The sequence below is a fragment of the Tympanuchus pallidicinctus genome, unplaced genomic scaffold (genome assembly GCF_026119805.1).
Source record: "Tympanuchus pallidicinctus isolate F22 unplaced genomic scaffold, pur_lepc_1.0 scaffold2, whole genome shotgun sequence".
NCBI classification, from domain to species: Eukaryota; Metazoa; Chordata; class Aves; order Galliformes; family Phasianidae; genus Tympanuchus; species Tympanuchus pallidicinctus.
The window spans coordinates 9,915,317-9,942,328 of NW_026294721.1; the positions used below are offsets into that span (position 1 = coordinate 9,915,317).

General features: G+C 37.1%; 1 protein-coding gene across 9 annotated transcripts in view; it reads left to right on the top strand.

Moving 5' to 3' along the window:
- Positions 1-27,012, top strand: part of ABLIM2 (actin binding LIM protein family member 2) — a 139,076-nt gene that overhangs the window by 97,532 nt on the left and 14,532 nt on the right. For 4 of the 9 annotated variants that reach the window (XM_052682734.1, XM_052682737.1, XM_052682743.1 and 1 more), the window contains 10 exons: positions 710-830; positions 2,542-2,640; positions 8,256-8,357; positions 9,621-9,674; positions 13,656-13,708; positions 14,257-14,404; positions 19,363-19,421; positions 21,916-21,970; positions 23,276-23,340; positions 23,521-23,601. In XM_052682734.1, the coding sequence (XP_052538694.1) occupies positions 710-830; positions 2,542-2,640; positions 8,256-8,357; positions 9,621-9,674; positions 13,656-13,708; positions 14,257-14,404; positions 19,363-19,421; positions 21,916-21,970; positions 23,276-23,340; positions 23,521-23,601 (837 nt within the window). The remainder of the gene's footprint in view (positions 1-709; positions 831-2,541; positions 2,641-8,255; positions 8,358-9,620; positions 9,675-13,655; positions 13,709-14,256; positions 14,405-19,362; positions 19,422-21,915; positions 21,971-23,275; positions 23,341-23,520; positions 23,602-27,012) is intronic. The other 5 variants (XM_052682735.1, XM_052682736.1, XM_052682739.1 and 2 more) reach the window with 5 other exon arrangements.

Consider the following 27,012-nt stretch of genomic DNA (forward strand, 5'->3'; position numbering starts at 1 on the left):
TGCAAATTGCAGTTTTAATCTAACTATAAGGAGTGAGAGGTTTAGAATGGACGTACATTTTTTGAAGTCAAGGCTTTAATGGAAAATAAGTTGTGTGACTTGCATTGCACAGCGCTGCTGAATTCATTCTTAATGCAATTTATATGAGTCATTATGAGAGGTTAACTAGCTAATAATTACAGTGTTTTGCTCTTAGTATTGTCTGCTGGGCAATTTATACAGCAGTCAGGTTAGCTTTTGTTATGTAGTCAAGCTAGTGAATACTGATTTTTGTGATGTCTTTAACCCTTACACTGTACAATGCAGCTGTTTATATAAGGACAAAGTAACCATAATACTGTCATACTAACCTGATTTCATCTTTCACCTAACCAAGGATGTTAATCATTATAGAAGATCAAATTGAGTGGCAAATTGTACTGTCCTGAAACAGTAATTCTACAGTATTCTTTAGAAATAATGCTGTCATTTTCAGTTCATGTATGCATTGACTTTCCTGTGAGCGTAGCCATTCTGTGAAACCTGGCAGTTCCAGAACTCCTTCAGTCATACTGCAGTTGAGGTGCAAAGCCGCTTTGCTTCATTGGGATTGCATGGAGCATCACAACAGCATCAAGTTCCATCTTTACTGCACAGAAATATCTGAAGTTCTAGCTGATTTGAAAGTGTTTTCTTTCCCCTAATGACGTATTTCTTCTCTTCCTCTCAGGGTGACCAAGATGACAGATCCTTCAAACAGTACAGGACATCAAGCCCTAGCTCTGCTGGCTCGCTGGGTTATGGTCGCTACACTCCAACATCCCATTCTCCTCAGCATTATAGTAGGCCAGGTAACTGAGAACCAGCATTATTTATTCTATAGATTTTTCTTCTACTTTGTCTTACTTTTTAGGTAGGACAGAAACTCCAGAAGCAGAGGTTTAGGTAGAGCAGAAGTTCATTACAATGTACTGTTTATTGTGAACAGATAGTCTGATGGGTAGGAAGGAAAAAATTATTCACGTATTAGCATCTAGAAAAAGAAAATAAGCACCTGGAAAGCTTGATTTTTATGTATTTGTAAACAGAAGATAGAAGAGATTTAATCCTTGTGCCTGGAAAAACATATGCAATCCACAGCTCTTTCATGGTGCAGTGTGATAGCAGCAAAAGCACACAAAGCCAGGAGAGCACTCAGGCAATTTTGTGCCCCCTCTTGTACTCCAGGATTATGGTCCATCATGGCTCTCCTCACCTCAGTGAGCAGCTGAAGAGCTAAGCAGGGGCTCTAATGACTGTTTTTTCACTTCCAGGTTGCTTCAGTTGTGAAGCTTATAGCAGTGTTTAGTGTAGCTTGGATGTTTTTGTTGCACAGAGAGGAAGGATAGCAACCCTTTTGATCTTTGCATGAGTCCCCTATACAGAGTCCATTCCTATCTGGGCATTTTGAGGAATTTTCTCCTTAGGGTAATCAACTAATTTGCTCAAAATTCAGTCTAATTTTTTTACCACTCCATCATCTGGGCTGACACAGAATATTCAGAAATTTTCTGTTATTTTCTCCTTCAATTTTGTTGGGGCTATATTATAATTATAAACTAGTTTGGAAAATTTGGAATCATTAACTTTCCAGTAGAAATATAAATTTGTATGGGTATCAGAAACAGTTTTTACAGAAATTGGTTGCACTGTGTTGCACTGTGATGTCTTCGGTAAATAGAAATAAGAGTATCAATGATTTATTAGAGACAGGGATGATTAGCCTCTGCTGAAGGACTGGCAGCTGTGTCATGCCTAAGCTTAGCTGCAAACTATTATAGGAAGGAGCAAAGATGAAAGAAATTCCAAATAAAGTGTAAAGCCATATCATTTAGCTGAAATGATACCATTTAGAGGAAATTCACAGTAACTGCTATTTTTAATAGTTGCCATTATACCTCCAAATGTTATCAGAACATTATTACAACAAAGTGAACACAGAAAAATGACTTCTGAGAATGTTTTTCAGAGTACTTAACCACATGTCTAACTTTCAGAGTGGAGATAACTTCAGGGTGTTTCTTCAAGTGCTTAAATTAGCCATGTGCTTGAGTGTTCTGGTACATTGTGGACTAAATCCTACCAGTGTACACCAATGGCATTGAGAACTGGACTCACTTGTAAAAGGGTTCTCATCTAAGGAAAAGGCTCTCCCCATTTCATTTCATTAGATCCATTATGAGCATATATCATTCCCTCTTGCAGCTTTGAAATATGCAGAATTTGCCTCAGAACAGCAATGCTCTTTGTGGTGCCTTTTCTGGAATATTTTCTGATGCATTACCTTATATTAGCATTTTCTGCAATAACTACTGAAGTCCTGTATCCATTGGCCAACACATAGTATGGCCACTGTGATGTCTTTTGACACAACAAGAAAAACGTTGTATATTAAACAAAAACTATACGTTTTCTAAGCATCAGGAAGAAAATGTTCCTGAAAAAGAAGGATGGCATTGTAATTTGTGGCTTTCAGTAAGTGAACTAAATAGTTTATTTTCACTTACTCTCTGTTGCCCCCAGCTGGTACTCAGAGTCTTGGTACCAGTAGCTGCATCTCCCTGCCCCAACACCCAAGCCCTACATCTACATTCAGACATCATTACATCCCTTTCTTCAAAGGTAAGGTCCAGGAATGCAAAACCGTGCTGTGATACTGTAGATTTATTCAGATGTGTTTCACTTTTCTGTCTGTGCAAGCATGGCTTCCACTTGGATAAAATTTGTCTTAATTTTGTGCAAGTGCTTTTTGATGTACTGTGTAAGTTTCAAGAATTGAGTGGGTCTGAATTTATTATTATGGTTTATTTGGCTTTGTTTTCAGTGAGTGTTAAGTGTATTTTGAAGGGGTAGAGGGAAGGAATTAGATTTTGTAATGAAAATGAGGGAGGGAAATAATTTTAAATCTTGTTTACTCTAAAAAGTTTATTTTAATTCTTGTTTACTCTATAGTGTTTACCTTTACCTGATTTTAGAGACGCCAAATAAATTGGATCCAGTGTTGGATCATCAGTTATCTAACCTTATAATTTTCATTTAGGGATTATCTTTATCATTTTCAGCATTACCAGAAATCTTGCCATATAAAGTTTGTTAAATCAGTATAGCTGCACTGATGAGCAAATAGTCTGTGCCACATACTGTGAAGCAGAGTAACTGAGCCTAGTCTCCTAGTCTTTTTTTTTTTTTCCCCAGTAGATAGTAGACAGATTAACTGTTAATGGCTTCCATGTTGCAAATAGGAGACATTGAGGATTACCAAGAAGCTTTCAGGCAAAGGCTACTAATATTTTTTATTTTTAAAATTTTTTTTAGTTAGCTATGTAAGTAGAGGAAATAAAAGTCATTAAGTATCATCTCTCCAGGAACAATACAACTGGGGGGGAGACATGAATGGCAGACATTTTCAGTGCCTGAAAATGCCTGATGCGTTTGATTTAATAGAACAAAACTATTCTTTTTGTCGTGGTAACCATTACAGAAAAGGAAGTGACCCTCTTCAGGAACCAGATCTAAAATATAAACTCAAATGAATTGCAGATGCTCATTGCCTTTGGAGAAAATGATTAGGCTCGAATGTATCCTGAAACAGTTCTGTTCAAAGTCAGCTGAATTTCACCACTGCGAATAGCAACAGAATCAGGGTTAGGTTGCTCCAACTGAGATCCCCAGAAAATTCTGAAGAGAAAAGCTGATGAGATTAATCCTGTTGTTAACATTTCAAAGTCTACCTGTAAAGTGTCTTCCCGCACCCCCCAAGCCCTCACACCCACATTTTTTGGAAGGCTGACTCACATGCCCTGTTATTCCCTGAGTCACAGCCTGAGCAATTTTTTTTTTTTTTTTTTTTTTTGCTGTGTTCCTTAAATTTGGGCAGTATTATCCAACTTGATGTACTGAGTAAGAAAACCTCTTCTGTGTGCTGTGTTGCCTGATTTCACTGAACTGAGAGCTGTTATTCAGAAGCCCACTTGCAGTTGCTTAGCAGCATTCTTGCTAAAATAAGTTTCTTTTCAGTGCTACCTGCTGTTGCTCGGAGCAGCAGCAATTATTTATTGTTGTTGTTTGGAGGAAGAAATCCTCAAGTGCCAGCTGCTTCTCCCCATACACTTATTAACAGTGATCAAAATTTTGATATTTTCTCATTCTGCAACACTTTTTATCAAGGAGCTAAAATATTTTGCAAGCAGTAACCTGTAATGCTTCACAGCACTCTTATCACATAGGCAGGTATGTTTATAATCCTTATTTATAGGTAATTGGTAATTCCGAGCCCTGCAGAGATATGCATTAACCACTGCTTTACACTGAGTTAATGTCTCATCCCAAAAAGTGTCATAGAATCATATCATAGAATCATAGAATGGCCTGAGTTGAAAAGGACCATAATGATCATCTAGTTTCAACCCCCTGCTATGTGCAGGGTTGCCAACCAGTAGACCAGTGTCATAAGATTCTCTTCAAGTTCAGTTCCTCTTCAAGTTCTCCGAATTCTTTTCACTAAGCTAAAGAGTCTTTTTTCCTTATCTTGGTAATTTTTTCAAAGATTAATGTAATTTTTTTTTCTTTTCAAAGCGGTTGATGTGAGAAGAGCAGAGTCATAGGAACCGTTTCTTTGCTTTTAGACTAAGGTGAATGTCGCCACTCCTGTTTTTAAAAAATGAAATCACACTCAAAAAAAAAAAAACAACTCTTATTAAATCCAAAAATACTACACTGGTTTATAATGCTATAACAAATCTTTGTAAAACTAGCTTTCCACAGTAATGATAAAATATTTATTTAAACTTTGGGTAGAAATTTTGCTACTCTAACGTAAAAATCCCAGAATCCTGCTTTTGATTTCACTGAGTTTGTATCATATTCTTCTTGAGAAAGGGCACAGTTCACCATTTTTCAGCATAAGTAATATAACTATAACTATGTTTCTGTTTTTAGTTGCGTGGGTTTCCCATGAAACAACATAATAGGATATTACTAGCTATTCTTTATCATGCAGATAGAATACTTGGTTGTGCCCTTTTAAGGTCTTTTGTCTTCAAAATGTCTTTAACAGCTTTCTATCAAGGGAATAATGATATATGATCTCCAAAATACCTGCATGTGGTGTAATTCTTTCTCTTGAGGTGATGGAACCAGAGACTGTAAAGTCTGTGCTAAGTGAAAAAATGTTTGCTTAAGCCATGGTGGAAACCATTGTAACCGTCATGCCTTTCTAGTGTAGAAACACAGCTTCCATTTATTTGGCTTTGAAGTCCTCAGGAGAGTTAGTCACTGGACTTCAAAAAACTTTGTCTCACTTAATGTTCCATGTGCAAACAGATAGTGAAGGATCCAGTTTCAGGAGTAATCTCTGACATCTTTATTAGGCCAGTGCTCCATACTGTTCAAATCCAAGTCAGGGAATGTAGACAGCTCTTACTGCAATTTCTTATCAAATTTCCTATCCTTTCAGATAAAGAAAAGCCAACAGGGAAGGAGATATAAACAGTGTTACACTTTTCCTCCCAGTCCCTTGAGAAGTATGGAAAGGGAGCATGGTTTGAGCTCTGGTCAGTTGGCTGTACACACACAAGGTTCAAAGAGCAGGCTATCTTGTCAGTAGCCAAAATACACAAGAAGGACTTTGTGGTTGATGCTGAAGTTCAAAGTAAACTTTTCCAGATTCTTTCCAAATTAAACAAAATTCAGGGAAGAGTTTGTGGTTCTGGGTTTTTGCCCTGCACTGACCAGGAGATCGGATCACATCCTGCAGCTGTTTGTGGCAGAAGACAAAACCAACAGTCTGAAACATTGCTCTCTTCAGTCGTTTCATTTTATCAGAGACCTTATTTGAGGTTCTTCAGTGTATACCAGGAGACCCTTGAAAGAAACAGATTCTTGGTGGAGCGTTATTTTAGAGACTTACTATAGGCTAAATGATTATGTGGCTATCTGGAGTTTCTACTTGTGCAAATTCTACTTACTTTTGAGTGCAAAAAGTGAACCACAGCTACTCTCTGTGTTTCTCCAAGTCAGTGACAAAAATCTAACTATAATTTAAATGTGCATCAGCTTGTAGAAGTGGATTGTTAGAACAACCTTTTCCCTCATTTCAGCCATAATTCTTCCATTTTGAGCAAGTGATAGCTCTGCAAACTATTCCAGACAGGTGATGTTTGCATAGAGAAGTTTGCAGACTTGTTGTCATCTGGTTTGCATTTGCTTCCTGTTTTCTTGCAAGTTTATTCATCCTAATTAATGTTTCCTCCTGAGACCCTGAATGTGCTACTGATATTCTATCCCTGAAGAACAATTGTATGGGAGTGCAATACTAGCACCTTGTGATTGTTGCTCAAGGAGGTGGTTGTACATGCAGATCATATGTGAATATGTTTTTAAAATTATGCTAATTTTTAAGTAAATGAGGAATAAATACACTGTGAAAGTCACTTGAAAACTTTCTTTTTCTTTTTAAATTAAAAAAAAAATAGTAACATAACTGTGGGATGAATGACATTATAAGATTTTTAAGGTTATTGGAGTTGTCAGGAACTTTACTTAAGTAAAAACTACTATTCTTTGTATTCAAACTTGGAGTGAAGTGGAGACTACTTCTGCTTAGTAGGGATGGCCAAGCATATGAGCAGCAAGCGGCAAAGAAGGAATTAATAAATGTGCAGTGAAAATCTGTCAACACTGCTTTCCTTCCAAGAGTAAATCAGGAGTCAAGAAACTGAATAACCATCTGGTTCCTTGTGTGAGGACAACCTGACTGCAGAATGGTGATGCTTACCAGACTTTTAGTAATTCCATAATTCTTCCCTTACTTTTTGGAAGGACCATAGGCCATCATCTTTCACATTTGCTATTTCAATTTCTCAGCTGCTCTGATATATTTTTTTCCAATCACATATTGCTGTTCCTGTGTATGCAGTGCTAATGGCTGAGTGGCTTTTGATTTTAATTTTTTTACTGACTGTAAAAACACCTGACAAAATTTAGAGCTGATCCATTAGTGTACTGTCATGATCTCACCTGGCCTGCTTCTCCCACTGAACTCAGTGGCTCTGCACTATTGATTTCAGTGGAATATGTCCAGGCTGTTCTTGGTGACAGATCATTGACCACACATCCACTGCTTGTCAACAGAGACCTAGCAAGGGTTCAGCAAACACCCACTCCATGGGCATAAGCATAACCTAGATTGCTATGGTAATCCAGTAGTTCTATGGTGTGAAACTTCCCCTTTCTGAAGGCAGAACTCTTACAAATCTAGCTCTCTGAGCTGCTGCGCTTCCTTTCCCCCAAGAAAACTTGCTATAATTTTACCATTAGTGTCCATTAAATTTGTGCTCCATCTACACTAAAACAATAACAGCAAATTAACAACTGTTTCATGTTAAAATAAATGTCATGTTTGGCTTCCAGTCGCTTAACAGTGCTGTAAATTAACTGGATTTTACAAGTCCCAAAAAAGTAGAGCTTTACTTTTTTGTTTGCTGAGCAGCACTATAATGCCATAGAGTGTACTTTGGGGAAATAAACTAAGAGGAAATGAATGGCACCTAGGGAACATTTGACAAAACAAGTGAAAAAATGTATGCAGATCAATATTGTACATATCTTCAAATTTTATCAAGTGACTGTGGCATTATAGATCCATGACTTGATAATCCAACTTTGTTTGCATAAATATAAAATGCTGTGGCATGTTACCTGTGGGGAAAGTTTGTGATTGAGGACCAAATTTCAGCTTTTTGTTATTTTTGTTACTGATATGTGCAGGAACATTTTATGTAACCATTACTTCTGGGTTTTTTTGGTCTAGTCCTGCTTTGAGATATTTTAAATACTACTGAATTATTTTATTTTTAGTTTTAAGGACAGGCTATGAACCATAGCATTAAAGTTTTCAAAAACAAAAGCTTGTTTTCAAAAGCTATGCAGAACATATTACAAGACTGTAGATGTGCTTATCTGTTTGTTTTGTTCATGACAGTGTTTTTGAAAGAAGAGCTTTAGTATCAAAGACAGGATGCAAGGCTGCAGTTTAATCTGATATTATCTATCAGATATTCATTGTTTAGATGTTTGGCAATTGAGCCAGAATGTTGTACTGAAAAATAATGAGTTTCATATTTATTTGAAATTGTTGGATTAACAAGTCATTCTGAACAAGCCTTTATGCTTGAAATACTCTACTTTGCTTTCCATTTTTTTTCTTGTATCTGCTTTCTTTGCTCTTCCCCTTGGAGGCAGTGAAAGTGGTCGGAGCACTCCAAGCTTATCCATGTACTCAGACAGCAAATCTTCACCTTCTGTCTATCAGCAGGCTCCTAGGCATTTCCATATTCCAGGTAGGCATTCACTGCCTAGCGTTTGATCTTCAATTGCTGGCACGTTTGTTCTGTTCTAAATGGATTTGTTCTTTGTTTGGTTGTTGTTTGTTTGTGGTATTTTTTTTTTTATTTTTTTTTTTTGTTTGTTTTTGTTTTTGTGGTTTTTTTTTTTTGCATTGATTTGTGAACTTAGATCTGCAAGAGAAGAAAACTATTCATGAGTGAAATTTGTTGTCTGTTAAGTTTGCTCTCAGAAATAAAGGAGTTAGAGTGCTGCATGATATATATATATATATAAAATATTGCATTAGATACCACATATTATTAAGCCTCCAAGATATAATTATTTATACTGCCAACACTGCATAGTGTTTTTTTTGTTTTGTTTTTGTTTTTGTTTTTTTTAATTATTCTTTTCTTTATTCATCTACTTTCTGAATTAGAGAATCATATTAATATAGACATTGAAAACTGAAAGATTTTGGGCCCCATGAAGCTCTGGGGCTCATTTTGGACCCATGAAGACTGTCTTTGTATACATACTGTTTTCAAGTTCACATTCAGTTACAAGCATTCCAAATTTACATCCACACTGCCTAACTTTTTTAAAATCATGTTTAACTTCTGGGATTCGTGTTTCTATGAGCACACTGTAATTGAGAATTGTATCCGCTCAGGTGTGTAGTACTAAGAATTTCTGACATGGGAATGATACAGGAACACTGGACTGTTGCCCTAGGGGCTTTCCAAAAGTTTCTGGAAGGCCAGGTCAGCTATACAACTCAACATATGGTCGTGATATGAAATTCATACAAGAACATTAGACATTTGTGGTATAAATATCTATATTTGACTGTGTACTTCCATTATAGTTAATAGAGGAACAGTTCCTTTTCAATTGTGACTGTTACAGTAGTTTGTCCTACAATTACATTAATTTTCTTTTAAATAGTAGCAAGTATAAGCAGTTTATCTTTGTTTTCTGAGAAGTATATATTGGTTTTGCAGCATTCAAGGCATCTGAAAGCATTTTGAGGGACATAAGAGTGGTTCATATAATTTAGATTGGCATAGACTACCTAAATATTTTAAATATATAAATATGATGGGCAAGTCTTCACTCTCGCATAATAACCACTGAAAGACAAATTAGTGATGTAATCTTCTGTTGTCTTTTCTCAAGTGTTTGCATTTTAGTGCTGTTGACAGGAGATGAGACCAGCGTAGTCTGAACTGCTTGCTTACTCTTTTATTCTTTCCTTTCTCTTTCCTCTTCCTCAGACACTGGCGTAAAAGATAACATCTATAGGAAACCTCCTATCTACAAACAGCATGGTACAGTCTGCTTTTCTCTGTCGCAGTTTCTCTACATATATTTGTAAAGAAATGCATGTTGCTTGTGATTGTTTGCTGTTTCCTTTTCATTTCATTATCTCAAAATCCTCATAATCTAAAATAGAAAAAAAGGTAAGATAAAAATGACATAGTATTTTGTATAACATGATATCCAAAGATTCTGTGAATTCTCTAAAACTAGAATTAAGATATTTTGACTTGTCTTTGTAATTTAGAGGAGATATTTACTTAAAAGCAGTTTTCTCATATATGGAAAGAAATAAAATATGTACATATAGGAAGTTGCTCTTCTATATTCACGCCATGTCTTGGAATGTCCAGTTTTTTGCAAGTAATTCTGACTTCTCTTTCACTGGAGAAAAAGTGTTTATTGATAACTGATGTATGCCATAGAGTCATGGAATATCAAGAGTTGAAAGGGATCCACAAGGAGCATTGAGTCCAACTTCTAAATGAAATATCTACTTAACTTCAAGCTTCATATTACTAGGATATAGTATTAAGATCTAATATAATCACATTGTGACAGTTAGAAATGAATCTAGTAGGTGATAATGGTGGCAAAATACGATTAGAAAACCTTTGGTAGATCCAGCAAAAAGGCACTTTGTTGATGAAAGCAAGATAGAAGTTGTACCGTTCTTCATGACAATAGGAAGTCTCTATTGGAGCAATCCTATCATCTCCACCAGCACCTTCTGAGGAAAAAAAAGCTTCCCACATTGCATGCAAGAGTAAGAAAGCCTCACATATCTGTTCTCACATACTCTAACAGATAGTTGATAGCTTTCTGTGAGTGAAAGGTTAGGAAACTGCGCATACATCACTGGCCTCGTCAGAACAAGGAAAATATATTTAAACATTTTCCTGTTGTGGTTAAGAGAGGGCTGATTTTAAAGTACTTGATTGCCATAGTCAAAAATAAGCTTTTTTTATATTGTTAATTTTTTAATATTACTTTTCATGGAAAATGGCACTTCTGTTTTGATTGAAGTTCTAGTTTGGTTCCAGTAGAGTAGGACTAGAAAGAATATGGACCAATGATATGGGGGAGTCAGCCTGCAGACATTTATTGTAACCAAAACTTTTCATGCTCAAGTAATTGCACATTCAAGTCATCAATATTTAGATAACCTCTGTGGTTGTTCTGGTTATAGTTTTGAGCAAAGTCAGACTTGATTACATTTCAGGGCACTTTAGATAGATTTTTTTCTGCTCACGATATCCTGATCTTGGTCATACTAATGTTATCTCCAAAGGAAAAATCTATCATCTGTTTTAATGCTGGATGTCATGCTATCCACAAAACAGTCTGCCCAAATTCTAATTCCTTCTCTTTAGATATACAAATCATTCATGGTAAGTTCTCAAGCTGAGCAAAAAAAAAAAAATCTGACAAAGGAAAGCATTGAATATTACAGTGATGTTTGGAAAGAGTAAAGGCAAAGTTACAAAATAAGTGTCAGAACTTGATGTGGTGTAAATCAGCATAGTTTCAGCAACTTTTCAAGCTAATTATATTGCTGTGATCTCCTACGTCATTTAATTTTACTGATATATTTGGTTTGTGAAGTTTCTAAACAGCAGCTTTTTTTTTTTTTTTTTTTTTTTTTTCTCCAAGCCAGGTATTTTATGTAAGTTCTTAGTGATATGTGCAGTTAAGAACTGCCAGCAGATGTTGTGTAAATCTTTCTGTTAAAGCATGAACACATGAGCAACTGATGAGTCAGCTCCTCAAGCTAAAGGGACACTGAGCCAGTGCATGCTGAAAAGGAGCCAGGGAACATTCCTTTGTTGAAGAGACCAAGTTTGAACAAACAAGTACAAAAATGTTCTTTAAAACAAAAAGTGCACGGAGCTTCTCCAAGACATTTGGCTTTGAACAGTTTCAGTTACAGCAGTGCCCAACAGATTTGCTAGAGCTTCTGTGTGTCTATTTTAAACACTAGACTTCTACTAGAATGAAAAACATGTGATGGAAAAGTGGCTCAGAGGAGAGATCAGGTGAGAGCTGGAGTCAGAAAGTGAAGTGTGCCACAGCCAGCATGGACACCCTTCTGTGTGCATTGATATTTCAGAATCATCTGAACAGAGTTCAAAGTTACAACAATAATAACAATAAGAGGTTTGTTCTGCAGCAATATTAGCACTGAACCATGTGAAAAATTGCATTAGGACTCACAGCAGAACCCAGTGTCCCTTGTACCTGTGAAGCTAGAGCTCAGCACTGATGAAATTCAGGCCATGTGGATTTATTTGCTGTGAAGTGTTGCATGAAGCATTCAGGAAGCTGAAAGGAGCAGGCCTTGTAGAGTCTTGTTGATTTTTGTTGGAATCCTCTAGATCTCTATGTAAAACCTTGGTGTCCTGTTGTTTTGAAGTCATTTGATCTCATGAACCCATAGAACATACAGAATCTCTGAAAAACACTTTGGTCTCAATTTATGTTTGTTTTTTTTTTCTTTAAAATATCAATGTCTTTTATAAAAACAATTTGCAAAAAGGCATCCAGTTCTCTACATGGGTCTCTGAGATCCACATAAATAACCTGGGTGCACCCAGAGTGTCAGAAAACCAGATCTAAGACCTTGCAATATAGGCACTTTAATTTTTCATGCTTTTTTGTTTGTCACATATGTCACAGGTTCGAATTTCTGCTATTTCTTTCTCAAAAAAGCAACTTGCCATCTCAAAAAACAAAAACAAAAAAAACAAAACAAACAAACAAAAACCCCAAAAAAACAAGTTGCCCTGGTCAGGATGCCATCAACTAACGATGAAAACTCTGAATTTTTTCATAATACTTTATTTTATTACTCAGCTTTGTTTTGCCACATTACACTGTGGAAAAACAAAACAAAACAAAAAAAACCTCTGCATTTAAAGATTTTTCTCCTCTAGCCAATAGATTTTTACAAAGTGAAAAATGAAAATTTTCCTTTCTTAAAGTATCACCTTCTTGACACTACCAGTGAAGGGTTTGGATGTGAGCTGCATAGTGTGAAAGAGAAGAACATTGAATTGCTGATGGTGGTGGCCTTTCTCCTGCGTTGTTTGGATGCAGGGAAGATCCTCAGCTAACTTGCTAGCTGGGAAAATGGAGAGTTGTTCCCAGCTAGCTGGGATTGTTGTAGCACTGTCTTTGAGCAGTCTAATCTTTAATATTATCATGCTATTTTAATTATTAATAAATATATTTTTCTGGCTGTGTTGTGGTTCATGGGGCTCTTGTGTTACCTTTGAACTCAGATATTGCAGACAATACCCTTGTTACAACCTCACATGGATTTAAAATTATGCTACGTCATTGCATTACTCCAGTTGTTTTACTGCATTCAACAGAGCTTCAAGTGATGTAAAACAAGAGGCATTTAGATTTTGGGAACTTATCTGAAATAGTGTGAAATTTGTCACAAAAACTTTCTGTAAAATTCTTTCTGAGATGTAAATCAGTCTCTGGTGTGATACTTCGGTAAAGAAAAGCTTAGGAAAAATGCATTTAGTGGTTGGGAGCTATCTTGTAACTTTTAGGTTTTCAGTGTTGAGATTTTCTCCTCAGGAAGTTGGAAGGTCACAATGAAACAGCAAGTAAATGTTTTCTTTTATGGAGGCTTTTGAAGAGAGAATATAGGTGAGAAACAGAATTGTGAATTTTTAGAGACCTCCTTTGCTTTATCTGAGACTTGATGCAGCTCTGTGGGACTCAGCAGCAGCTCATCCTTACCTGCTGTCCTTCACTTTCAGTATACTGAGACAACCTTTCTTGCACTGTCATGAAAAGGTAATGCCAAATTTGTACCTATCGTACCTATGATAGCTCAACGGATTCAATTTCTGCCCAACTTCAAGTTTTTTTATTGCTTTTTCTCTCTTTTTGAAAATATGTAGAATGTGAAGACAGTCAAAACAGAAAACAAAAATGATCTATCAGTTTTAATTTTTAAAAATTTAATCTTTCAGCACTAAGAAGATCAGAAGGGGAGGATGGAAGTTTGGATCAGGACAACAAGAAGGTAATAACCAGAAAGAACAAAAGGTAGTTTGTTTGTTTTTCTTCAGGAAATTCTTTTATAAAACATGGTTATGTTTCAAGGTATTACTTAATATAACTGAAATGAATCTTACTGATTTCAGGTCTTTCCAAAAGATTATTTCAGTTATGTTAAACATAATCTCTCTTCCAGAGTGTTCAAAATCTGCATTTCATGGTAAAGAAGGCAGTAGAAATAAATTCAAGAATTTTAATTGAATCTCAGTGCATATATTGGTGAATGTGTTAACATGTAAGGGTGTGCATTAGCACACAAGAAAAGTGTTATAATGGATTGATGAAATGAAGAAGACATAAGAGATCTGAAGTGAGGCAGAGTGGGCAACTTAATGAACAGAGAAACTATCCTCAGCCCAGATAAAAGTTTTCAGTAACTGTGTTAAAAGTTTTCAGTAACTGTGAGGCTGTGACCATTGGTGCAGGCTGTACTGAGCATCAGCATAGAAGCTAGCAAGTGATGTAGGGCATGAGTTCAATCTGGCTCCTATAACAGGTTTTTATTCTCTTCAGCTGAAGACCAGTTGGCTTATTCTGAAAGGGGATATGGACACCAGAACTAATTCCCCAGATTCAGATACCCGATCCCTGTCTCTTACTCCTGGAACTGACAGAGAAAACTTCCAGAGAGCACAGGAAGGCACCACCACCATGTACTCCCGTGAGTACTGCGTGCTGGGCAGCTGTATATGGCCAGCAGGGGTGGGGCAGAGGGAGGTGGCTGTAGGCTGTTCCTGGTTTGCTTTGTTCCTTATTTCTCTGTCATAATGGCATATATTTGTTTAGCTATGGCTTATAAGTGGTCAGCATCTTCAAATTTCAATGTTGAAAATATTTGTAGAGTTCTCTTAATGAAAGAAGGACCATTGCTTATATAAAGATATCATATAGTACTGGAGAGGAAAATTTCCTTACAACAAAATCCTGCCCCTCATGAATACATAAAGGCACCTATGTATATGCTAATTCTTTTCAACAAACAGGGCAGAAGTATCAGGAAGATTCTATCAAGGATTAATTCGCATTCTGTATATTAGCAGAGCCATTTTTTCAATATCACAATGAAGCATAAGGAGCACTTGCTCCAGACTAATTTAGAATAGGAGTTTTTATATCTTTTGTAGTCACAGCTGTAAGCTGACAGAAACCTTCCAGATATTGAATAACCAGGTGGAATAATGGGAAGATTTTTTTTCTGAAAACTGGTCTGAAGACCACAAAAAAATAAAAAACAAACAAAAAAAACCCACAAAACATTCTACATGTTTCTTTCCTCTGCATTTCAGCAGGGAATGAGATGTAGAAAATGGTCATGAGAACCAGGTCTGAATTATACTTTTACATTGTAAAAATGATGAAAAATAGCTTAAGTGATTTTTGACAGATAGTTGGGATATTTCTTTCCCTGCATCCTCCATTTTGTACCATACAGCAGTAGCAGGTCATCTGGGGTGAACAAGTTGGGGAAGCAGTTTTCCAAAAGAATGTATCCAATGTGAGGCATGTCTGGCAGCAAGGCCAGGATGTCAGACTTGTGGGCATTTTGGTAATGTGATAGCTGGCTCCATCAACTTCTATTAAGGAAATTATGGCTTAGCTATGCAAGGAAGAGGAAAAACAGATGATGCAAAGTCTGTCACAAGGGTGTAACAAGATAAAAAAGAGAAGTCATTTTGGGTAATCGGTCACACTGGTCTAACCTGATGGGATTTGATTCCTTAATCATCGTCAAACATTGCGTGATGTTTTGTTGCATATCCTGTGCAAGGAAAGCCTTAGGTCTGATCACCTATGCAGCTAACACCTATCATTTGCATAGTCATTAGGATGTAAACAGTAGCTTCTCTACCTATTGCATGTGTGGTTGAGAGTGCCCAGATCTCTAGCTTTGACATTTAACCCCATCTCTGTGGCATAGTTAGAATCAGAGAAAATACATTTTTCAAATATTGGTTTGGTGCAAAATTATTACATAGAGAATGGAGGAGTTAGCAGGCATCAGACTAATTACAAAATAATATATTTGGGCTTGTATGATTGGAAGGTATGTAGACCGGAACTTGCTTGTGTTCAGCCTGGTTGAAGACTAAGATACAGCAGCAACATCTCCTTATATCCATGTGCATAAATGTGTCTTATTTCTGTATGCATACATTTTTACTAGTTTATATTTTACCATTAGTCATTGTTTCACATAGTTAGGAAGGCAGACATCTAACCAGGTTCTAATCTAACTCTCACTGTTGATAGTACTGAAAGTACCTGAAGTACTGAAAGACAACCTCACAATATCCAGGCTACAGTGAATGTCATATTGGAAGAAGCAGTAGCTATATCAAGGAACTGCTGAAGTTCAGATAACACCTAGTTAGAGGAAAGGAGTGCTTTGATTTGGCCAGTTACTAAAAAAAAAAAAAATTATAAATATACAACTGTAGTTTGTTATGATATTGAGCTACAGTATGTGATTGGTGGATGTTGGTGTTGTATTTTACCATTATAATAAAAATAAAGAAACAGCAAAATAAAAAGTTTACATAAATAACAACATAAATAATAAGTTCTAGAGAAAGAGATGCTAAGTGAAAGACATGCTTTTCACACTGGAGTCACTGGTTTTTTTTCTTGATTAATCTGAGCTCTTTCAGCTTAATTCACCTCTAAGGTTTTTTCCAGCCAACCACATGATGTCACTTATGCCTGTGGATGTGGTTCAGTCCTGGCAGACTGGGAGGCAACACTTGAGCTGCTGTGTGCTGAAGTGAACTGTTTGTTTTCAAATTATGCTCTTTGCTTCAGAGCATCTTTCCATGATAACTTTGAAAAACTATTTGGTGATGGAACAAATCCCATTCAACCTCTCTATTGCCAAGATGCCAAGAAATTGAACTCCATGCTGATGTTCAATACTGGCATCTTTTTCCAAGCCGCAGTACGGACGGCAGTTACACTCTTTGTCCTCTACAGTCACTGCCATTCAAATAATAAGCAATGATAGATTTCTAGTTTACAAGAAGAAATAAATGATTCATCTAATTCACCACTTCGTCCCTGTATTATACATGGGAGCCCCCAGTGGTATCAACAAAAGAAGTTCTGTTCATAGTTGATACCACTGCTCGGATGATAGTTGATTATGTCTCTAAAGCATCTTTTATTTTTATCCTCATTTTTGCTAGATTAAATGTTGAGCCCATTGCTATTTTTCTTATGATGAACTTCTGTTGTCCCAGTCATCCTGTAGGCCCAAAGGTCTGGTGGATTTAATTTAACCCACTTGAAAAGAGCATCCTTTCATGATGTCCTGTCACTGCCTGGAGATATTGCAATTATTTCCATATTTGGAATGTATCAAGACAGATATTTCCAACTTCCATCATTTTTAAGCTCACTTTAATAGCCCTTGGTCACCTCATCATTGAGCTGTATAACTAAGCCTGTCTGCTTTCCTGTTGTCTCCAAATAATGAGATCTCAGCTTACATAGTAGAAGTGTGGGATATTTATTAGTCCCTAATGGCATGACTTTTCCCATGAATTATTAAACTACATCCCATTTCAATTTCTCTAAGTTTTAAGATTGTCCCAGCTCCTTATGATACCCCAATCCTCCTCTGTATTAGCAATACTTTATAACTTTGTGTAGACAGTCAAATTTATTAGCCCATTACTATTTGGTGTTCAGATTGTTGGTGAAAATACTAGGTGATTTCAACTCAACACCAGTTTATGCTGACATTTCTCTCTCAGCACTCCTCAGTTCTCACTACCTGTTTTTCATATTTCATTTTTTCCTTACATGCCCTATAATTCCTCTGATAAAAACTTCATGTCCTCTGGTTTTACTTTAATTTCCTTTGCAGCAATAGCTGATTTTAATGGTATCTCATTAGATGTATTCCAGTAAAATTTATTTTGCACAGAAGTAATTTCTTTTAGTGAAGAGAGCTAGCAAGGGACTCTCACACTGTGTCTTTAGCTTGTATTAAATGAATCAAAATCAACATGAATATAACTGATTTTCTGTTTACTTCCATGTTTTTATTTGGTCTTTATTAAAGTTTTCTCTTGGAAACGAACTGATAGATGCTGAGCATCTTTTTCTCTTCTTAAGCATAAAATTGTGCTTGATATTCTCCAGTGATTTAAATTAATCTTCCAATTTTATTTAAGGTTATCAGCTTCCTGTGCAGAGTGCTTTGAATTATGTCTCTATCACAGTGAGATTCATTTGCCTACCCTAATTGCGTGTACTTTGTCTCTCTGCATTTGTTCCTGAAAGCGGAAGTGAAATACTCTTCCAGTGTTGGAGCCCCACCTAGGTTCCCCTTCCCCTCTCCTGTGTAGTGACACAGTGATCCCATTTCTTCTTTCCTTGTTCTCTTTTTGTTTATATAGCTGGGGAATCTTTTGCTATTTGTTTTAATATCATTTTCAATGTTTAACTCAGCTTGACTCCTGGCAGTTCTCACTTTATGTCAGCATACCGTGAGCTCTGTGCTGATCCATCTTTTGTTTTTTCTTTCTGTACACTTATTCCTAATAATCTCCTTAGGGTACTTACTAATCCAGTAATGTCTGGATTCCCTTCCTGCATTCCCCTTTGGACACAAATTGCCAACATTTTTGGCAGAAAGTAGCCTTGTACATGCAGTTCTCTGAGCTAACTTACTTCTTCTAACTCCTTGCCTTAAGTTATCAAACTTTCCTGTACTGGAGTCAAGAATGCTTATTACAGAACCTTTGTTTATTTTCTGTTTAATATAAACTCATTCATATTATCACTTCTACACATCGTTATTTTTTATAAACCAAAATCTGGTCTGAAACATTGTTTGTACCTTTACTGACAAAGTGATCATCCAAACTTTCTTATCAAACTCGGCTGGTAAAAGTAAGGCAATTCAGCTGTTCCCCTCTGACTGTTTCAGTTATTTCCCACTGACATTGTAGTTTCATCACTGTACTAGATCCAGTTTGTTCATAGCAACATCACTTTCTGAATTTTATCTATCTTAAAACTTCCCCTTCAGCATTTGTCCTTTTACTTATTTCCACTGTAGTACTTTCATTTACATTTTAATGAAGTAGTAGAAATGCGAAATATGTAAGTTCATTTCTTATTGGTTTCTTTTTTTTCTGATTGATGAGATACCAATCCTTATCTTTTAAAAAACAAACCCCAAAATAGACCACAAACATCATGATGAGAAGTAGAATAACTCTAAAATAATGGTACTTCTTTTTTACAAGTTATGGTTTAGCGCTGAATTGGAGAGCTGAGATTTTACAAGGTATCTGCTTTGCATTATGCAGCTTCATGATGCTTCTGTAAAGTGAGTCTCACAAATCTTCTGTTGTTGTGCCCACTACAGTGATTGCATCCTATGCACTGTGATTTACAGATGTTGTTATGTGTACCCATGTACATGATACAGAGAGAAAAGATGAGCACTACTCAGCTGTACTTCATCCCATGATTAGGATATACATAGCTGTCTTGCAATTGCTATTTCTGTCTATTTTCCTGATTTCTGGGTTTTCGTGGAATATAAAGGACTACACAAAAAATATTACTGTGTATCACAAATGATGTAGCTGTCTATCATGTCTTTTACAGGATTTCCATATTCTAAATCTACTTCTCTACCTGGCTATGGAAGGAATGGCTTGCATCAGGTAGGTATAAAATTAAATGTATTTTCCAGGTAATTGCATATCATAAATAGAAAACTAGATAAAACTTTACACAGTGATAATACTTCACAGGTGTTTTGGCTACCGACCCTGCCTGACGATTTTTTAACCTATGAGATACATACATTGTCTGCAGGAGTCAGAAGCTTTTTGTTTTAAAAAAAGCTGTGTCTGGCATGAGCATTAGGAATCTTGATTCTCCTCCCAAAACCAACTAAGGTCCAAAATATACAGTCTATTCCTATTAAGAGACCACAGTATATCTTGAATTAATGATAAAGTGGGTTAAGCCTTAAATTAGGCAAGAAATGATCTTAGAGCAAAGGTGAAGCAGCTCATATCCATAGCATTTCTTAAATATATATATAGAAATACATATATATACACAGACAGACATCATACAAAGCAGGGGGGGAGCAGTGAGAGTTGCCTGAATGCTGGAAGAAAGCCAACATCACTCCAATCTTCAAAAAGGGTAAGAAAGAGGAGGTGGGAAACTACAGGCTACACAGCCTCACCTCCATCCCTGGGAAAATGATGGAGCAGCTTGTTCTGGATGCCTTCTCCAAGAAAGTGGAAGAGAAGAAGGTTACCAGGAGTAGTCCACATGGACTCAAGAGGAAATCATGGTTGAGCAACCTGGCAGCCTACTGTAATATCGTGACTGGTGGGATAGATGAGGAGACAGCAGTGTTGTCTACTTTGACTTCAGCAAGGCATCTGATGTTGTCTCCTGCAGCATCCGTGTGAGGAAGCTTAGGAAGATGAGTGGGCAGTGAGGTGAATTGAGAGCCAGCGAACTGGCTGAGCTCAGAGGGTTGTGATCTGTGGTGCATTGTTTGGTTGGAGGCTTGTAACTAGTGGTATTCCCCAGGGAATACCTGATCTTGTTTAACATCTTCATTAGTGACCTAGATGAAAGGATAGAATGCACCCTCAGCAAGTTTGCTGATGATACAAAGCTGGGAGGATTTGCTGACCCTAGAAGACTGTGCTGCCATTCAGCGAGATCTGGACAGGCATGAGAGTTGGGCAGAGAGGAACCTAATGAGGTTCAACAAGGGCAAATGCGGAGTCATACACTTGGGGAGGAATAACTACATGCCTCAGTATAGGTTAGAGATTGATATGCTGAGAAGGAGCTCTGTGGGAAAGAACCTGGGTGTCCTGGTGGCCGTGAGCCAGCAGTGTGGCCAGTGGCATCCTGTGTGCATTAAAAACAGTGTGGGCAGCAAGGTGAGGATGGTGATCTTCTGCCTCTGCTTTGCCTTGGTGAGGCCGCATCTGGACTACTGTTATCAGTTCCAGGCTCCTCAGTTCAAGAAAGACAGGGAGCTTCTAGAGAGAATCCAGTGGAGGGCTACAGAGATTATGGGGGGCCTGATGCATCTCCTTTTTAAGGAAATGTTGAGACATGTGGGACTGTTCAGACATATGGGTGGGATTAAACTCCCCCAGTAATGAATTAAACTGAAGGTTATTAGAAGAAGCTACAAGAAAGTAACTGTCAGAGAGCACCTAAACTGATTGATGCTCCAAGTACCTGATTGCTTGAATTCCCTTCTGAAGAAAACAGTAGCAACACAACTTAACCAAATTAGATTTATGAATTTGGGAAGATCTAGGTAAACTTCTCTCCATTTAGGAGCCAAAGCCATCAGAAAACTCAGATGCAGTTCTTGGTGTACTTTTTGCAGGCTTAAGCCATGTAATGTGATGTGAAAGCAGCAGGTGGCAGCATTTATCCCATCTATGAGGTACAACCTAGTATCTGAGAGCTGCAATAAAGCTGAAAATGATCAAATCCTTTAGACCAAGATTCTTCTCAGAGTGGCTGCACTCTGTGTATTTAGTATTTGCGGCTTGTTATTTTTAATCGACCATCCTGGGAATGCATCATATAATAAAAACTAACAATAAGGAGCCTTGCAGTTTCTTACGAGCCTAGTTGTGGGTACAATATGTACCTAACAGGTGAAAAAAACTCTAAGAGAAGCAACAACAACAAAAAAGTTATGGTGCCTTTCAGGTATCCCGTAATACTTATCATCATGACAGCATTTGCCAGCGAAGAAAAAAGACAGTGGGACAAGATAAGATTGATAAGACTGTGTAGCTGCCTCTCCGAGTGGCAATCACATGCCAGCATTCTCTGGTTATGGAAATGTATTGTCTAGACTGTACACTGCACATGCAGTGAGTCCCAGTTTGACACACGCTTGTTGACAATCCATCCTCTGCTTCAGGCAGAGCTCCTTTCAGTGCCTCTAGATTGATGGGTGCTGTGTGCACTCTGGATACCTTCTTTGAACATCAGGTCAAGTTCTAATGAAACTTTGCTTTCTGTCATGGAAGGATCTTTATCTTGATTTTCTGGTACCACTTGTCTTCTCTTTTTTCTCTCAACAGTGTGCAGAGGGATACTCTGTGTCTGTGTGTATTTTGAAGTTACATTGCTTCTTTTCCTCTCTTCCAGCCTGAACATATGGGCCAATATGAAACAGACCAGGAGGCGAGCTGGGGGATGAAAGGTACATTGCAGTAGCATTTCCACTCCATGTATTTTTCCTGTGAGGATGCTTGTTTACCTCTTGCCCAAAGGGCTACTGCTCTGTTATCTTCACATGGTTCGTGTAATGATGGTACAGAACCAGCTCAGTAAAGCATTCATTACAGAGAGTCTTCTTTTTATCTGATTGAATATAAAGATCTGACTGACATCCTGAATTATATGGTGGTGTAACAATGTCGAGTCTATGCCAGTGTCCTGAATATGTGCAAACAGCCACAGGGTTCTCTTTGCTGAGCAGGTGGTGTTCTCATATCAAAGAGAGGAAGAATCTTATGTCTTGAAGGATTGCTTAGTTTTTCTGATTGGGAAAGAAAAAAAAAACCCCACCACAAACATTCATTGTGCTTCTTGTTTGTCCTACAACGGTGCTGAAATCTACAGAATTTAAAAAGCAGAATTTCTTTTTATTGATTTATTAGATAACAGTTTAAGAGGACTGTGAGCTTAATATGGAAGTTGGTTGGAATTTTCAAAAGAACTGAGAAATTTAGGAGCATGCAACTTCTGGTGGAGAAGAGAAGGATTTTATTTCCAAGTCACTTAATTTTTTTTTAAATCTTACTCCAATGCTTCATTTGATGGCTCTGTATTGATAGAAACCTTTGTCTGAGTAGCTGGCAGTGTAGATTTTGAAAACAGACTTATCTCTGATTTTCATTTCAGATCATAAGAATGTCTATGAAAATATACTGGTAGTCATATTTGGTAACACTGGCCTGACTATAGAATCCTCTTGTATTAGTTCAGATCCATGAGCAATTCCCTCAGGAAAAAAAAAAAAATTACTATGTTCTCTTTGCTATCATTGTTTCCACTGCAGTCAGTCCAAGTGCAGGATATTGGCATCTTGGAGTACTGTATTAACTTGATGATTTTCATGTATGTTCCCAAAAAGACATGGCTATAATTATCCGTATACTGTCACATATACTGTAACTGTTTTCAGTAAAGGAAAATACGGCGGGATTTTCAGATGACAGTCTGACTGAAATATACACAAAATTCCCAATTTTACCAGACATAGTCACTGCATGGCAGCAAGAGATGGATTTTGCTTTGGTTTCAGGGGCTTAAAAAATTCTATATTCATTCAGACCATTGGAGTCAAATTCTTCTAACACATGTAGTTATTCAATAACTATTGAAAACCATAAGAGAAATATAGCAGGATACCAAATTGCTAATGTAACTAAATGTTCATTATGGTCACTCTGAAAGAAGCCTATGAATTCTAAACTGTGAACCTATTCTTGTTCTCTTGCAGAATACAAGGTAAGAAGGGCTTTTCCAACACTGGAAGAACAATCAGATTCAGCACTTCCTAGCAAGGTTACATGTGTTCCTTTTTTTTTTTTTTTAAACTTTATTTTGTCAATTTTGACCCAGTGAAATATTTGTCAAATGAGGATGCAAGTTTGTACCATTGAAATTAGTAAGTCCCCCGTGCTGTTGTTTCCACAACCAGAATCAGATTTGGCTGGAGTTCATATGCTCTTGTCTTTTTAACAGATTTATCCTTATGAGACACTTATTGTAACAAATCGTGTTCGTGTGAAATTGCCCAAGGATGTGGACAGGACCAGACTGGAGGTAGGAATGATATTTTCTTGATGGCTTTGCAAGTCTTTATTCTGTTTGTGTACTACCTTAACTATTCCCATACCCAATCAAAGAAGAGAGAAACAGCACTATATATTATATTTTGTTTCAAAACACTGGTACGTAGGTAATTTGAAAGGAATAGAGTAGCCAAAACCAGGCAGATGTATGATAGAACAGGGTTTCACAAAACTACCAATAGTACCCATTTGTTTTGGATGATTTTATGGGATGTTGAAAGTCCAAACTAGATGGGTGGAAACCAGTTTTTTTTAAGTTCCTATTATAAAAGAATCTCCTTGAATAACCTGAGAATTAAAAAACAAAACAACAACAACAAAAAAAACCCACCTCAATTTATCCTGAAAGTAAATGGATCCATTTCTGTTTCATTCTCTCATTCAATCTCCTCTTTGCCTGTGTGATATATAATTGCTTGAGAATATGTTATCCATTTGCAGTAGCATCTACCGCTCTCCAAGAGTAGTAGTGAAATTCAGAGAAATGCAGACATAACTTACCATGATGCTTAGTTTCCAAAGTCCATATCCTGAAGTTGATATTCAGGCAAAATTCATGAGGTGGTTTTGTTTTTTTGGGTTTTTTTGTTTGTTTGTTTTTTGTTTTTTGTTTGTTTGTTTGTTTGTTTTCCTAAGTAATGACAGGACTTAGTAAAGACTCATCGGAATTATTAAACTTTTGTACCTTTGTGTGAATTACCATTAAGAAGAAGAGAGTTAAAAAAAACCTGTGTGCTTAACAATGTTACTTTTGGTAAACTTTATATTTAAATAAATTTAGAGTATTTTAACTTGATCACTTAAAAAGAAAAGAAGAAAAATTACTAAAGTTTAATAGTATGTTTTGGACATGCTGTACATTCCTTAAATGCTTCAGTGTGTTTGCTGCTTGAATACCCAGCAAGTGGTATGGATTTGGTCGTAAGGAAAAGAGCCTCAAATGTGTGCTGTTTTAAGCCTGGGGTATAGTAAGGCATCAGATCCATAATAAAAGCTTAATGAATCCAGAAGAAGGAACAGGGGGCTGGAGGGGCACTCATCTGAACGCACAAAGGACTCTTTTATGTACATGCATATTTGCATGTTTATTAAATAATAGAGGCTTTGTTTAAAGACTTCAGCCTGGTCTATATGGCAAATGCGTCTCTAGGTTGCTTTAAGAAGACATATAGTTTGCTTTGGATGGATCATGCATGTCCGTTATGAATAACTATTGCACTGTCCTCAGCTGGGACTGCTGTTTGTTTAACACTGGAGTTGCTCAGTCTGCTTCGCACCAGGTGCAGCTCTGGGCCTCGTGACTTAAGAGGCCTGACCACTTCAAAGATCTCACAGAGCTTTGCAAAAGAACAATAAATAAGGTCTGCTTCCAACCTGCACCAGAAAAGCGATAAGGGGATCAGGCTTGTCTGCTGATTGTTGCCCTGTGTTAAACATTTTGCTCTGCAGAAAGGACTCCTTTGTGGATTTGTAGACCATCTTACATTTATTAGGGATGGGTAGTTTTTTTAACAATGAAATTAGCAGCATTTTAAAAGGATTATAACTACTGGAAAAACAGGCAGCATTCGACCTCATCCGAGCATTCAAACCATATGTGGAGTAGAAAGACAGGAACAAACTGTTGCATTCTCTGCTGGCATCTTCTCCTCCCTGTTCCCTTTCTTTTGCATTACAGAATTGTTGGAAGTAAGTAACTTTGCATAGAAAGGGAGTATAACATCATTTTGTCTCATAGCAAAAACAGATTGTAACTTAGCTGCTGTCTTGCTCATTCACCAGATTTCAGGGCAAGACCCAGGACTTGGGAGCCTAAGACTGTCTGATTTCAAAGATTTTCCCAGGAATGTACCAGTACTAAAGAAACACACACATACATGCACGTATCTCGTCCACTAGTTGAAGTCCCATTTAGTATTTTTTGGTATCTTTAAGCTTTTGGGGATGACACTAAATTCTGGAGTCAGGCATTAAGGTTAGATTTCACTTTTTCTTAAGCTGTATTTCACATATGCTACAAAGTGTGATTCAGTGCTGACAGATCCCTGGGAAGCAAATGCTGTATTTGAGCAGAATGGGTGGCCAGCTTCTGCTTGGATGCTGCACATCCAATTTCACTTTTAAAAGAGTTGTATTTTGCCTACAGGAATGATGATTGCACTGCTAAGCCTTTGCATTGTCCTAAGTGGTTTATCTTGGAAAATCTTTTCAGACAATGTTCTAATAGTTTCTTCTAGTTTCTTATGGTTTCATTATGATCAGTTTTATGGAAGTATTATGTTCTCACTGCTACAAATCTCAACATCCTGGTTGTGATGGATATGGACAAGGTAGTAGTGGTGTTGGTGGAAGGACATACAGAACATTTGTGTTTCAATTGACTGTCAGATCTAAGAATGATTTCACTTGTACTAAATGTTTAAAATCTTATATGTGACGTCTTATATGTTTTGTCTGGAGTAGAGGAGGCTCAGGGGAGACCTCATCGCACTCTACAGTTTCCTAAAGGGAGGTTGTGATGTGGGGGGGTCAGCCTCTTTTCCCAGGCAACAAATAGGACCTGAAGAAGTGGCCACAAATTGCACCAGGGGAACTTTAGGTTAGATATAAGGCAAAAAGTTTTCACTCAAAGAGTGGTCGGATGCTGGAATGGCTGCCCAGGGAGGTGGTGGAGTCACTGTCCCAGGCAGTGTTCAAGAGACGTCTGGATGAGGAGCTACGAGATGTGGTTTAGTAGCTTAGTAGGTAGTAATGGTGATAAGAGGATGTTTGGACTAGATGATCTTGTAGGTCCTTTCCAACCTTGTGATTCTATGTGATTCTCTAATTTCCTGGTTTACTTAGCAGTAATGAGATAAGTAAATCTGTATAAGATATATTTCTTCAGCATTTCTTGCAAATTGGCTTGAAGAAAACTCCTCTTTGTGAGACAGGTTTTTGAACTTTGAATGATCCAGCGTAGATGGAGAAGGCACTGTTATTATTCTCTGATGTCTTATTACAAGAGAGGTCTCCTGAAGTGTATGTTCTTATCATGAAAAGTGAACTCACGTAAAAGGTATTAACTCCTTGGGTCAAATTAAGGGAGGCGACAGCAGTGAAAGCTTCAGCTAATGGTCAAGGATTAAAGGAGGGTGGGGTTTTAATGGTTGGTAGTGTTTGCCTAACTTTGCTCCCATTTTGAGTATTTTTTAAATTACTTATTGTGTAAGAAATCTATTTCGTGGCTTAGAGATAGTATTTTTTTGTAAGAATGCATATTTTTCTAGGCCCAAGAGGCACATGAAGATTAGTAGGGCTCAACTGGTAATAAATACTTTAAAATAATAAAAATTCTTCCTTCATAACCGCATATATCTAACCGTAGAAACACTCGGCATGT